This window comes from Antechinus flavipes, chromosome 1, assembly GCF_016432865.1.
Source record: "Antechinus flavipes isolate AdamAnt ecotype Samford, QLD, Australia chromosome 1, AdamAnt_v2, whole genome shotgun sequence".
NCBI classification, from domain to species: domain Eukaryota; kingdom Metazoa; phylum Chordata; class Mammalia; order Dasyuromorphia; family Dasyuridae; genus Antechinus; species Antechinus flavipes.
Genome location: NC_067398.1, coordinates 62,490,805 through 62,506,593, shown reverse-complemented (window position 1 = coordinate 62,506,593; position 15,789 = coordinate 62,490,805). Strand labels below are relative to the sequence as shown.

Here is a 15,789-nt window from a genome sequence, read left to right as displayed (position 1 = left end):
TTTTACCTCCTCTATATTCATTTAATCAGTGTTTTTAAAAATGCCTTCTATTTGTAATTCATTGTGTTAAGCATTGGAAGAAGATCAAAGAGAAATAAGACATGTTTTCTGAAAATGGGCTGGAAAAGGAAAGGGTAAACCACTCTAGTGTCTTTGCCAAGAAAACCCAAAATGTGGTCACAGAGAGTTGGACATAATGGAACAACACAAGATACTAGGGGATGTAGTGAGAGAGAAGTGACTTCCAAGGAGGAGGTGTTTTTTTGAGCTGATTATTAAAGAATGGGTAGGATATCAAAAATCCACATGTGAAGAAATTCATTCCAGTTGTAGGGCACGTATGAGCAAAGACCCTGAATAGACAGAATATATTTGAGGTTAATGTGTGAATAAGAGATATGTTAGTTAATATTGGGAAGGTTGTAGCTGTTAGCTTCAGTATTAGACCATGGAATTTGAATTTTATTAGATATGGGGGAACCGTTGAAGGTTTTGAGCAAGAGTGATGTGATTGGAACTTTTTTTTCCTCTTCCACTTTCTTCCTTTTTCAGTTTCTCTCTCTTCTAACTCTACTACCCCTTTCATTGCTCCTTCTGCATTTGGACATCAAAACACATTTTTCACCCTTTTATCCTACATGAAGTTTGAACAGTTTCTGAGCCCAAGCCAGCCTCAATTGATTCTGCTTATTCTTGCTTTCTGACCACAAATCCTTATTCTGTGGTTTGTAAAATATTGGTATTATTGCTATGGAGATGGAGGAAACCCATGAATTTCTTCGGTAAACTCATATTTACTAACAGTATGTGTCTAGTTGATCACTTCATGCTGCCTTGCTGGCAGCAGTTGATTCTCATTTCATATTTAATAATTGCCTTACTGTATAAACTGGTATATTGTATATATCTTCATTTGAATCCCAGAACAGAAATGCTTTGCAGGTTCACGGACATTAAACAGATTTCTTTGGCTTTCCATTGTAAGGTCAAATGCAAACAATCACAACAATAATAAAAACAACAACAAAATCCACGTGATTATACGATGGCAGTAGTTATTTTTAAAACCCCTATTTTAAAACAGGTCATGCATTTCTAACTCCTAGTTCCTCTCCTCCCCACTGACTTTCCGTTAGGAAAATAGCTTAGTTTATTGAGGCTCTAAAAAGACGGTGTTTATTCTTCCGTGTCAAATTTCAACTTTATGAAATTTTAAACAACTTGGAACTATTTAAAAAAGGAAAAGTTTGGCATAGAAATGGAAACTTCTCTGTCTTTCTCAGTCTTGCTCACTTTATCTGCATTTCTATCTTTCTATTATTAAGGCTTTATTTTGAAGTTATATCCAAATTAATAGATTAAGGAGCCTAAGGATTTAACCCCTTCCTTAAGACCCTTCTTTTGACCTCCTTAGGAGATACAAGTTAGAAAAAAATAGAAGGACCAAGGTTTCTGATTCTATTTTATCTTGCTTTAAAATTGGACATTTAGACTTCTAGTGTTTAATACCATACACTGTTTTATTGACAATTGAAATCATCGACTATAGATATAGATACCATGCAACTTTGCATTCTGCAAATATGCAAAATTCCTTTTCAAACCTAAACTGTTAACTGCCTCTTCCTCCTCTAGGGAAGATTTGAGAGAAGTTAACTACAAGGCATCTCAAGGAAGTTTATTACCTATAAAATGGGGAAATAGGTTGTGGTTAAATAGGGAGAAAATAGGGAAACTGGATGACTTCGAATTCAGTGTGGTTTCCTTATTTTGTTTAAATTTCTATTGTATTGGATACTTCCATTTTCAGATACAGTTGATTACAAAGCATAAGTAATCTGGGGGTTGTTTGCCCTTTTGAATTACTTTCTATTTTCTTTCTTTGATGCCCAAACAGACTCCCACCCCAAACAACTTGAGAATTGATTGTATTTTCATTCCCATCTTCATCTTTTAATGATGGGTGATTGTTTACCTAGTAATGGCTAAAACTTTTCCAGTCATTGCAAAGGTAAATGAATATAATGGAAAATATTGAGGGAGTAGAGAGACCTAATTACCTTAACCTAGAAAATGAGTATGCATGTGGTTCATGATTTCTTAATCGTTGTGTCTCATACAACACCACTGTATTGCAGGTAATTCCTTTTTGTGCTATGATCTTTTAGGTTTCCTATCACTGATGCGTTTTCTTAAGGACTAAAGAGATAGTGATGGGAATGGGGGAGAAAGACACAAAATTCAACAAACATCTCAATAATCATCTGTTAGGTGCAAGACACTTCAGTACATGAAATTGTACTTGAGGGCTAGAGATTTAAAAAAAAAGAAAAAACAGCCCAGATTGCATGATGAGGATGGCAAGAGATGGATGGACAGGTATTTGAACTGGTGGTGAAGAAAGAGAAGAGAGGAAGATTTTTCCCATCTCCTTTCTCCCTGGGTATTATGGCAAGGTCGACACTGGAACATTGCTTTTTAAAAGACTGAGAAATGCCACTTTGAGTTTAGAAATATGCATAGTAGAGAGCTGTTATTGAAATTAGGAAGAGTTACACTTGAACCCTGTCTCTTAGAGTTAGTAGGTCTTTTATCCTGGACAAATAACTTGACCGTGTATGTGTGTCTGCCTGCCTTAGTTTCCTTATCCGTAAAATGAGGTTAGACTCAATGACCTTGAAGGTCCCTTCTTGAGTTAAATCTATAAGCTTGATTACAAAAATAAATGGAACTAAACATGGTCAACTCAGCCTTATGCCTTATCAATAAAAAAAGTCCAACCCTTTTGTGAAAAACACCATGGTGTAGTGAATAGCTGTCCCTTTTGTCAGGAAGCTATGGGTTCAACTTCTGCCTTTGACACATTTTCTCTGTTTAACCTGGAACAAATCACTTCGCCTTTCAATATGCCAGGCAATTCTCCAAGTTGCAGAGAAGGCACTGACCTATATTGCCTCACTTGTGAGTTCCATTTAGCAAATAAAATTGCAGATTCATCCCTATACTTATCCCTTTGTCCTGCAGTGGATCCCTGAGAACTTCTCAACTAGATGTACCGCCAGTCCACACTCCACATTCAGCTCCAAAGCTGGGTTCATTTCCTCTTCCCTGCTCCCTTTTATTCCTGCTTCATATTATTTCTTTATCCCTGTTCATTATCCCAGTGCACTTAGAACCTCCTTGCTATTCCTTCTCCTTGCTTTGACCTTTCCCTGAGATATCTACCATTTGCCCATTTCTGTCGAGCCTGGTTTTTTTAATGTTCAGCCTCTCATTTTCTTCTACAATGCAAGTAGTTTCATTCAGGCATTCATTATTGCTCACTTGGACTAATGTAATAGTTTTCTAGCCGATCTTCTTGTCTATTCACCAGTTCTTTGCACTCCATTCTTTAGAGTGGAGAAAGGGCTAGAATTTAAATCTGATTTTTTTGATATTTAAAGGCTGTGTAGCCTTGTCACCCAGCATTTCCTCATGTGCCAGTTCAGAATAATAGGAAATATTTTCTAAAGCTTTACTGGGGATGGGATAGTTAGAATGGAGGGCCTGAAGTCGGGAAGTCTCGTCTTCCTAAGTTCAAATCTAACTTCAGATACTTTTTATGTGGGTGATTCTGGGCAAGTCACTTAGCCCCATTTGCTTCAGTTTTCTCACCTGTAAAATGGCAAAGGAAGAAGGAAATGGCAAAGCACTCCAGTATCTTGGTCAAGAAGAGTGGGTCATGACTAAAATAACTGAACAAAAATAAATGACAAGTTCTGAGCTTAACTGATGGACATGCAAGTTCAAGAAAAAAGAAACAATCACTTCCTGTGTTTATATTCTATTGGAGGAAGATAATCTATATAAAGGATCTCAATAGTAGGGAGGAAGAGGGAAGAAAGGCAGGTTTGTATATACCTGATATGTGGCTTTGAAGTCCAGAAAGTCAGCAGTTGGACATGAAAGAAAAGGAAAATAGTCCTTCCTGGATTATTCCACAAAGTGGACTCTTGAGAAGGAACTTGCCAATAGATGAGCAAGCTGCTGGAATGGAAGGCTATTCCAGGACAAGGAGAAGTTCCAGGATGCTCCAGCTAGCATAAAGAATTGTGGAATTCAGAAAATCAAACCTATTTGCTGGGGCAAAGAAGAGTGAAATAATAATACCCTTCAGGATTGTTGTAGTTAAAGCTTGTAAAACATTTTGCACACCTTTATTTTGTTTAAGATAAAGCATTACAAGTAATATATATTATGTAATATTAAAAAAAATCCTTATTGCTATTTCTGAAGTACCTCTCTGATTGTGCTACAATTGTTGCCTACTGAAGGAAACAAATCTCAGTATCACTATCCTTTGCAGTCTTATCTTCTAAGTATTATCCTTAAGCAACCATACACCAAGCAAAGAGAACTACTGCTTCATTGCCATCTTATCCTGTTCTCTCCCTTCTCCATGCCTTTATCTTCACCATCTTGTTGCAGGAATGGACATCTTCTGCATGACCCCTTCCTTTCTTACCCTTCAACTAGTGGGAACATTTCTTCTTTCCTGTAGGAATGCATGTTGCTTGGACTTTTCCTTCCACCGGACCATAGATTTTAGAGCTTAAGGGACCTTAGAAGTCACAGAACCATAGATTGAAAGTTGAGAAAAAACCTTAATGACCAACTGTGATCCACCTTCTTCATTTTGTAGATCAGACAGATGGGACTGAGAGAGGTTATGCAATTTGTCAGGATCACTTAGTATCTGAGATAGTGTTTGAGTCTGGTTCTTTATGACACTGAACTGTCCCCATAACACATTGTCCCTTTGTGCTTATTTCATCCTCCATTTTATCATGGCTGTTTCCATACATGTGTTTCCCACATTAGATTGTAAACTCCTTGAGAATAAATATGCCTGTGCTCTTTTACAGTGTGAATCCTCATGGTCCAGGTGCCTTATCTGAAGCAGATCTATAATAAATGCTAATTAAATTGAATCTCATTTTAGAAGTTCAGGCAGTGTTTAGTCTATTTTATTTTAACAAGTATTTATAGCGTGTCTCTTCTGTGACCAAGAAAAGTATGTGATGAATGTCCTGCCCTTAAGGAGCTTAGCAAAAGAAATAAAAGCAGGGCTTTTTCTCCCCACACTGAACTTCTTTGGTAGGTGTTCAAAAATAAACTCCATTTGTATGCAAGTCTTCACCCCACATGAAACAAGCGTGTCACCATTCAGTGGGTAAAAGATTTATAACTAAAAGGGACCAAACAGATTACTTGTCTATCTCCCTTATTTCACAGGTGAGGAAATGAATACACTATATTTGTTGGCTCAATTTACCTCAATAGTAATAGTGAGTCATCATTCACACACTTGATTGAATTTGAGGCACTCAGAAAATGTGGACCTGAGTTGATGGAGTTACTGTTTTGTCTTCAGATGTGTGCTTACATAAAGATAAATTACTTAGGTCTTTACTTTCTGAAAATCGGCTCATCAGATCAGTGTGTCGATATATAGGTTATAATCTTGCCTTAAAAATATAGGACTCGGCGTCTCTAGAGCTTCCCAGCCTCCTCAGGACTAGCTGGGCCCACAGCTCTATCTCGCAGTGGAAAAACTTGACATGCCTGAAGGCAACTCTAGCAGAAGATGAATTGTGCCCTCTGAAATGATCCCAAGTCTGAATTTTACTGCTCAGGCATCGGGCAATGTCTTTAAAAAGAGAGAAATCTTCTGAAGCCCAGGCTTTTCTCTGCTCATGGGAAAAAGCCTAAACAAGGGACCTTTTGTATATTTATTTGTTAAGCTGTCCAACTTGGCATTGATTTAAATTCCAAAACTATAGAAGCTTGACTTTGTACTGTCCTTTAAATAACCGTTTTCAAAAAAATCTGGACAGCCTGTCTCCTCATTTTGTGTGTGTTTTCCTACACTGCAGAGAACTTAGGTGTTTCTATGTAAAAAGTAAACTGTTTGCTATGTTCCACATTTCCTGATCCTTATTCCCAGCTGCAAGGTCTACCCCTCCCCAAGATTACTCTGTGTACTTTGTATTTACTTAACTGCATACGTGTTGCTTCTCCTTACAAGATATAAACTCCTCAGATCTGGATTTGTTCCAGTTTTGGTCTTTGTATTTTCAGTATCTAAGCATAGATGCTTATACACAGTAGAGGGGCTTACTACATGCTTACTTGATTCTAATGGCTCAGTTTGAAAAGATACAGAAAGAAGTCTCCTGTTGAGGGGAAAGCGTATGATGTTTTTGGGAATTTGCCAAACCAGAAGAAAATCTCACTAAGCCAGAATAATGAACTTCCTTTGAGGTTTAATGACTTATTGATAAACCTGTTTAGATTTGGTTGGAGAGGGTTCAGCAAGTTCTATTATCTATTTCCATCAAGTCCCATCAGAAACATTTATTCAGTTCAACAGACATTTAGCACCTGCTGTGTGCAAGACCTTAGGATAAGACCTGAGTTTCAATGAAAGACAGCAGGCTGTATTATCATAGATCTAGAAAAGGAAGTTATCAAGCCCAACCTTCTTAATTTACAGATGAAGAAAAGGAGATGCAGGCAGGATTTGAATCTAAGCCTTCTTACTTCAAAGCAAGTACTTTTATCTTATAGAAGTTTCTAGGAAAAATTTTTAAAAGAATTATACATATTTAACCTGTATCAGATTGCTTGCTGTCTTGGGGACAGGGGAGTTGAGGGAAAGAGAAAAATTTGGAATACAAAGTCTTAAAAAAAATGAAATTAAACTATCTTCACATGTATTTGGGAAAAATAAATAATATTGAGGGAAAAAGTTATTGTTTCCAGGAAACCCAAAAGCTAATTTTTTTTTAATCTATGAAAGATAAAAACCTCACATCATTATACTGGAATGTAATCAATGGAAAAAATCTGTCAGGTTCACACAGGAGGTGCTTGAGACCAAGGTATATATATTATATATATATATATATATATATATATATATATATATATTGTTCCTCTTGTATTAATGACTTACATTTGTGTGATATTCCAAGTTTTTTGTTTGTTTAATATAATTTTTATTGCATTATGATCCCCAAACAACACGTTTAATATTTCTACTTTTCTACATTTGATTTTGAGGTTTTTATATCCTAATACATGGTCAGCTTTTTTTGTGTAGACAACTTGTGCTACTAAGAAAAAAGATATATTCTTTACTATTGCATTCAATTTTCTCCAAAATCTGCATATTTAACTTTTAAATTTTTTTTATTATAACTTTTTATTTACAAGTTATATGCATAGGTAATTTTTCAACATTGACAGTTGCAAATCCTTTTGTTCCAATTTTTCCCCTCCTTCCCCCCACCCCTTCCCCAACATAGCAGGTTGACCAATACATGTTAAATATGTTAAAATATAAATTAAATACAATATATGTATACATGTCCAGTTATTTTGCTGGATAAAAAGAGTCAGACTTTGAAATAGTGTACAATTAGCCTGTGAAGGAAATAAAAATGTAGATGGACAAAAATAGAGGGATTGGGAATTCTATGTAGTGGTTCAAAGTCATCTCCCAGAGTCCCCTCTCTGAGTGCAGCTGGTTCAGTTCATTACTGCTCTATAGGAACTGATATATATATAATAAGTATATAATGATCTCCTGGTCCTGCTCATTTCACTCAGCATCAGTTCATGTAAGTCTCTCCAGGCCTTTCTGAAATCCTCCTGCTGATCATTTCTTACAGAACAATAATATTCCATAATATCCATACACCACAACTTATTCAGCCATTCTCCAATTGATGGGCATCCACTCAGTTTCCAGTTTCTGGCCACTACAAACAGGGCTGCCACAAACATTCATGCACATACAGGTCCCTTTCCCTTCTTAATGATCTCTTTGGGATATAAAGCTCAATAGAAACACTGCTGGATCAAAGTGTAGCACAGTTTGCTAACTTTTTGAGCATAGTTCCAGAATGGCTGGATGCCATGTTTTTAATACACTTTCCTCACTCTAATCCTGTGGGATAGGTAGTATAGGGTTATCATCCCCATCTCTTACATATGGAGTTCCCTTAGGCTCACTCTGGGTGGATCTGAGAAAGGAATCAAGGTACAGTGGATAGAGTGCTGGTCTTGGTAGTCAGGAAGAGCTGGATTGGAATCTAGTCTTAGGGAAGCTAGGTGGCGCTATGATAGATAGAACACCGGGCTTGGAATCCTGTGTCAGAGGGAAGCTAGGTGGCGCTGTGATAGAACACCGGGCTTGGAATCCTGTGTCAGAGGGAAGCTAGGTGGCGCTATGATAGATAGAACACCGGGCTTGGAATCCTGTGTCAGAGGGAAGCTAGGTGGCGCTACGATAGAACACTGAGGCTGGAAATCTGTCTCAGAGGGAAGCTAGGTGGCGCTACGATAGAACACTGGGGCTGGAAATCTGTCTCAAAGGGAAGGTAGGTGGCGCTACGATAGAACACTGGGGCTGGAAATCCGTCTCAAAGGGAAGCTAGGTGGCGCTATGATAGAACACTGGGCTTGGAATCCTGTCTCAGAAGAAATCTAGGTGGCGCTGTGATAGATAGAACACCGGGCTTGGAATCCTGTGTCAGAGGGAAGCTAGGTGGCGCTGTGATAGAACACCGGGCTTGGAATCCTGTGTCAGAGGGAAGCTAGGTGGCGCTACGATAGAACACTGAGGCTGGAAATCTGTCTCAGAGGGAAGCTAGATGGTGCTGTGATAGAACACTGGGGTTGGAAATCTGTCTCAGAGGGAAGCTAGATGGTGCTGTGATAGAACACTGGGGTTGGAAATCTGTCTCAGAGGGAAGCTAGTTAGCTCTGTGATCGACCACTAGGCTTGGAATCCTGTTTCAGAGGGAAGCTAGATGGCGCTATGATAGAATACTGGGACTGGAAATCTGTCTCAGAGGGAAGCTAGGTGGCGCTATGATAGACCACTGGGGCTGGAAATCGGTCTCAGAGGGAAGCTAGATGGCGCTGTGATAGATAGAATACTGGGCTTGGAATCCAGTCTCAGGGAAGCTAGGTGGCGCTGTGATAGATAGGACACTGGGTTTGAAATCCTGTCTCAGACAATAACTGCCTCACCCTGAACAAACTTGAATTCACTCCCTGGATCTCACTTTCCTTTTCTGTAAAATGAGATGATTCTTTATACCTCTGTTAGTCAAAACTGGAGCCCAACCTCTTGACTCCAGATCCAGTATTGATGTCCAAGAAATCTGTTCTTTTGTTGTTGTTCCTGCTACCTCCAGAATTTTGACTTCTGTGTTTTTTAGTACTGGAAAGTGTATTCAAAACAGTGCTTTATTTTTCTTAACCTTGGGCCAGCAAGTACATGCAGTGATGGAAGCCTTCGTAATTTGATCCTTAACTCCTTCCCTTGAAAATAATTCTTTGGCTTTGCCTATACAGCTTTTTTATTTTTAATCTTGACTTTTCTGTTGGTGGAGCCATTTTTCCTTTCCCCAGCATGTTAAGTAGGACACACCTGGGGTTAGATTGGAGGATAAAGAGTATCTGACGTGGTTTCTAGCCTATTGTGTAAACAAGGCTTCAGTTAATTTTCCATGTTAAGTAATTCTGCCTGATTTTCCCTATCAGATTGTGACATTTTCCTTAGAAACTTTAGTCAAGAATAAAATTTCCTTAAAGAAATTTCTTCCTTTCCACATCAGATAATTTTATCACTACTTTATCACTTGGGAGAAAATATGACACCTTAGACTTGATCAGTCTAAATTCGCTTGCAGAAACTATCAAAGATTGAAATAGTTATGCATAGTTGAGTTTTCTAAATAGCTGAGGGTTCTCTGTTAAGCTCTAATTTATATTTTCATCATTCCTGATGGACTTTCTAAAATGTATTACCTTTCCTCTTTTATTTAACAAAATTCTATGAACATCATTTTTCCATTTTGCTTTAAATGAATACTAAGGAGAACAAGGAGGTAGTGGTGGTTTTTATTTTTAAATAGTTAAATAGTTAATAGTTTTAAATACTGGGGAAGAGAGGATATAAGAAAGGGATAGATTCCCTTCCTAGTTTAACCACATTTATAACAGATAACAGAAAAAGGACAGAACTACTTAACTCATTTTACTTGTCATTTCTCTGTCAAGGAGAATGATCCTTAAACTGGAAAAGACAGAGCACAACATATAGAGAGAATTTTAAAGATTCCCACATATTGTAGATGAGTTTATCATGAGACTTGGAAGGATTATATCCTAAAGTTCCAAAAGAATTAAGGCATTTATTGTTGTTATTCTTTGTCCTTCGTTCTTGAAGACAACGATGATATCAGGTAGGTGATGTCATGACATGCAAGTGAATTGGATTCAAATGAGCAAAGAAGGGCTGTGCAACCAGCCCAACTTTTTCCTCCAGAACCATTTGGGTCCAATGGCCAGGTATAGATCTGGATAACTGGAGATAATCTTAGATGCAGTGAAAAACCTCTTTAAACTAAATTCTTTAATAGGTCTCAGTTTGACTGAAGAAACCATCCATTCAGTGATTAAGACTAGATAAGAAAAAAAGCATTTATTAATCATCTACAGTGTGCCATACACTGTAAATGCATGTCCTTGAGATACAAACTCATACTGACAGGTATGGTTGCTTAGACATTCTCAGCGATCAGTGAAAAATCATAGAAGGGTATGAGGAGATGTTCCATGTCACTGGAAGAGAGTAAATGAAGTTCTTATCATTAAAAAGTGGTGTGGAAAACAGAGTTTAGCAAATATGGGTCAGTGAGGTTGATTCTCATGCCTGGCAAAATTCTATAAAAATGTTAAAAGGATGGTTTGTAAACATCTTTGATGGGAAGTGGTTATCATGAAGGGCCATTTTGGCTTTATCAGGAGCGAGTGATGCCAAAGTAACCACATTTCTCTTTTTTATGGAGTTTATACATCCATAGATAATGAGAATTCTGTATATGTATTTTGATAAAGTCTTTCAACTGCTTGTGGACAAGGAGAGAAATGTAGTACAGATGATAGAATTAGAACTAATTAAGTGTCTGGACTTCAAGGGAGATCTTTTTCAATCCCCAACTTAAGATTCTGTGATCTGCACTTAAAAGTCCTGCAGGCATCTCAAGCTCAAAATATAATTTATCTTTTTCTTTCTTAAACTTACCTTTCCTAAATCTCCCTTTTGCTGTTTAAAGGCACCATTATCCTTTTAGTCATCTGGGTTTTGTAAAGTCAAACTCATTCATCCTTGGCTCTTCCCAATAAGTTTTTTTTTTTTTAATTTTTAAAGCTTTTTATTTGCAAAGCATATGCACAGGTAATTTGACAACATTGACCCATGAATAGTTTTGTGTTTCAGATTTTCTTCTCCTTCTCCCCACCCCCTCCCCTAGATGGCAAGCAATCCAAAATATGTTAAACATGTTAAAATACATGTTAAATCCAATATGTATAAGCATATTTATACAATTTTCTTACTGCATAAGAAAAATCAGATCATAAAAAGAAAGTAAATGAGTAAGAAAACAAAATGCAAGCAAACAACAAGAAAAAGAGGGAGAATGTTATGTTGTGATCCACACTGAGTCCCCACAGTCCTCTCTCTAGGTGTAGATGGCCCTCTTTATCACAAGATTATTGGAACTGGTGTTAGTTATCTCATTGTTGGAAAGAGCCAAGTTTATCAGAATTGATTGTCATATAATATTGTTGCCATGAACAATGATCTAGTTCTGCTTGTTTCACTTAGCATCAGTTCATGTGAGTTTCTCCAGGTCTCTCTAAAATCATCCTCCTGAGCATTTCTTATAGAACAATAATATTCCATAACATTCATACATCATAACTTATTTAGCCATTCTCCAACTGATGGGCATCCACTCAGTTTCCAGTTTCTTGCCACTACAAACAGGGCTGCCACAAAAATTTTTGCACACGTGGGTCCCTTTCCCTTCTTTAAAATCTCTTTGGGATATAAGCCCAGTTGTAATACTGCTGGATCAAAGGGTATGCACAATTTGATAACATTTTGAGCATAGTTCCAAATTGCTCTTCAGCATGGCTGGATCCATTCACAACTCTACCAGCAGTGTATCAATGTCCCAGTTTTCCCACATCCCCTCCAACATTCGTGCTTTGTCTTTTCCTGTCATCTTAGCCAATCTGAGGGGTGTGTAGTGGTATCTCAGAGTTGTCTTAATTTGCATTTCTCTGATCAGTAGTGATTTAGAGCACCTTCTCATATGATTAGCAATGGTTTTAATTTCTTCATCTGAAAATTGTCTGTTCATATCCTTTGGTCATTTATTACCCAATCAAGTCTTGTCAAAAACTTTTATCTTACACCATCCCTTTCTCTTACATTGCCACCAACTAATTCAGCCTCTAATAATTTGGACTTATATTAAATGGACTTATATTATGGCCTTTTATTTATACTCCTGGTTTCCAGTTTGCCTCTTCTAGAATTTTCCATGTTATTGCCAATATGATTTTCCTCAAGCATAGGTCTGGCCATGTCCCTTCTAATGAAGAATAGTAAGAGACTTTCTGTTGTCAATATAAAATCCAAACTCTTTAACTTTAAAGCCCTTTATATTCTGCCTTCCATTTACCATTCCAAATTTATTTCCCATTATTGCCCCTTAATATTCTGTGGTTTTACAACTTGCTGTCCTTTGAACTCAGAATTGTATCTCCCACCTTTTTGCCTACTCACAAAACTGTCTCCCATACCTCGAATGGTCTCCCTTCTCTTTTTGTCTTAGAACTTCTAACTTCTTTCAATGCTCCTATCAAGCACTTCCTTTTATTGGGAACCTTTACTAAACTCCTTAGATAGTGATCATCACATTGTCTGATATTGTCTTTTTTTATTGAATGTAAGTTCTTTGAGGAAAGCATCTAAGATGAAAGACATTACCATTCCTGCGATACTCGGACACATTAAACCACATCTGGAGTGTTGCATTCAGTTCCCAGTACCACATTTTAGGAAGGATATTGACAAGTTAGGGAGGGTTCAGAAAAATCTAACCAGAATGGTTAAGGGACAGGGACTGGAGATCAATCATACCATTGGGGAGGAGTTTGGGGCATGGCAGTTATAGTGACTATCACAGAAGGTTTAGAATTACTGTGCTGATTCCCAATGGGCTGAACTAAAAACAGAGATGACATTGGAGAGAGTTCCATGTAGGAAAAACGTCCTAACAATTAGAGGTAAGTGTCATGGGAACTTAGTGTCTTTGAAGGTGCTTTTTTTAGTGGACCTTCTCTGTCCCCATTTCTTACATGTGGAGCCCAAATCTCAGAGAAGTTAAATGTCTTCCCTGTAGTCACAGATCTATATGTAGTGGGTTCCTCTTCACCAGAAATCACCAAGTAAAGGTTCAATCTGCATTTAGAGTTGTTGTGGAAGGGCTTCTTGGTCAAGAAAATGTGCATTTGACCACATGGCCTCTGGTGGCCTTCCGATTCCTTAATTTCATATATTATGAATTGTGCAGTATTAACCCTAAAAGACTACTGAGCTACATAGATTGTTTTTCCCCTCCTTTTCATATCTTAACCCGAACATGAAATGGCCTTAATATGTGCAAATTCTTTTTTTTTTAATAGCTTTTTATTTACAAGTTATATATATGGGTAATTTTACAGCATTGACAATTGCCAAACCTTTTGTTCCAATTTTTCCCCCTCCTTCCCCCCACCCCCTCCCCTAGATGCCAGGATGACCAGTAGATGTTAAGTATATTAAAGTATAAATTAGATACTATGTGCAAATTCTTAAAATAGTTTTTCTGGTTCTTTCCTCACCCACTTCTCACCTTGATTTTCCTTTTCATACATTCTAATGATTTGGAAATCAAATGATCAATTTTGTTGCAGTTGATTGTAAAGTAAGAGGAAATCAGGCGGAAGGACTATCTGAGGGAGTTTATTAAGCAGTAAAATGCCTAATCAATCTGGTGATACTAATTTATTTGGTCAGAAGTGTTTTTTGCTTTCTGTTGTGTTCTCAGCAGGTAAGATTGCCAGATAGTGAAGTTCCAGAGGGAAAGTTATTATACCTAAACAACCCATACTCACACACAAACATATTATATATATATAATATGTATATATGTATGTGTATATATAAAAATCTATATTTATGGAAAACACTTTCTAATTGATTCTGTGTTTCATATATGTGTGTATGTGTGTGTGTATATATATATATTCACACATATATAATTTTTTCTGTTGTATCTCTGGAACAACATTTAATAATCATCTTAAGGCTTTTATAATGTGGCTTCATTAAATTTCCCATTGTTCCCCAACATGGCCACTCTACCAGTTAAACAGGCCTGCTAATGACTCTCTTGTTTGCATGTAATGTATGTGTGAACATGTATGCAAATATGTAACACAAGCAGTCCCAAAGATATCACATGCACTCCTTTCTTACTTCCATATCTTAGAATCCCTTTTTTCCCCCTTGTCAAAGCATAATTCAGGTGCAGTTTCCTGCATGAGGCCTTCTCTTCCCCACTCTGTTAATGTTTTCTCCTTCTTGAAATTACTTTGCATCACTTTATCTATAACTAATCTGTGTATACATGCTGTGTCCTTTCAGGAGAGTTTGAGTTTCTTGTCATAGGCATCTATTTCATAATCTTGTCTTGGTATTTCTACACTATGAGCAGTACCTAGCATACAGGAAACATTATTTGTTGAGTGGAATTGAAAGACTTCAATCAATAAAATAAAGTCAGTGCTTAAATTTTTCTTTGCCTGAATTTTGACAGCAAAGACCCAACAAGGAATTGCTTTTTTTCTCTTTCCATACACACTCTTTTGAAGTAGCAAATGAATCATTATTACTGACTTAAATGAGAATAAAGTTCATAAGTACACAGTTGAAATGTTCTGTTGCAATTTTCTCAGTCCAAAAAGAGACCGAGAAACCTGCACTTAGCAGATTCTGAAATATGATCTGCTACTACTGTTAATTTTAATGTCTTGGGCAGTAAAAGCAGTTTCTAATTGATTCTGTGCATATCTCAATTATAGGACAGAAAACTGACAAAGTTGGAGAGACAAAGATTTAAAGAAGAAGCTGAAATGCTGAAAGGCCTGCAGCATCCAAACATCGTTAGATTCTATGACTTCTGGGAGTCTTGTGCTAAGGGGAAAAGATGCATTGTGCTGGTAACTGAACTAATGACTTCTGGAACATTAAAAACGTAAGTTACCACATCGATTTCTATACTATACTATCTCCACTATGAAAAAAGACTTGAACTCCTTTTCCTAACACCCTGCCTGGAAATAAATACAAACATTGTATAGGAATACATATATTTACATATATGTGTACATAAGTATGTAAACTCATCACAAACAGCAAACATTTCTTTTCTTGGAGTCTGAATTGGCACTCATCCTAGAACAGAAAACTGTCACAATCTGTAGTTTCTTTCACATCTTTCTATTTTATTCCTTGTATGACAATAGATTTGCAAGTTATCGGTTGATTTTACTTTCTTAGTTTATTTTTTATATTTGGATGTTTTGTCATAGTTCAAGAATCTAGTTCAGTGTGGAAGATGGCCATATTTCATTTTAATGGCTCCTAAAATGGGCTATGTTAGTACGGTATTTGTTTTACTATCCAAAACATGCAGTGGAGATTAAGAAGAGGGCACCGAGATTTGTAGAAGTGTTAAACAAATTTCTTTATCCCCATTGGGTTTGTGTCTATCTAATGTTTACCAGACCTGTGTTCTTGGTCACTTCACAACATGGCAGTATGGAAGAGGT

The 15,789-nt window shown here is 37.0% G+C and overlaps 1 protein-coding gene across 1 annotated transcript in view; it reads left to right on the top strand.

Moving 5' to 3' along the window:
• The window catches only part of WNK2 (WNK lysine deficient protein kinase 2), a 229,901-nt gene that overhangs the window by 79,952 nt on the left and 134,160 nt on the right, over positions 1 to 15,789 (top strand). Inside the window, 1 exon segment of the mRNA XM_051983917.1 lies at positions 15,040 to 15,212. Coding sequence (XP_051839877.1) covers positions 15,040 to 15,212 — 173 coding nt within the window.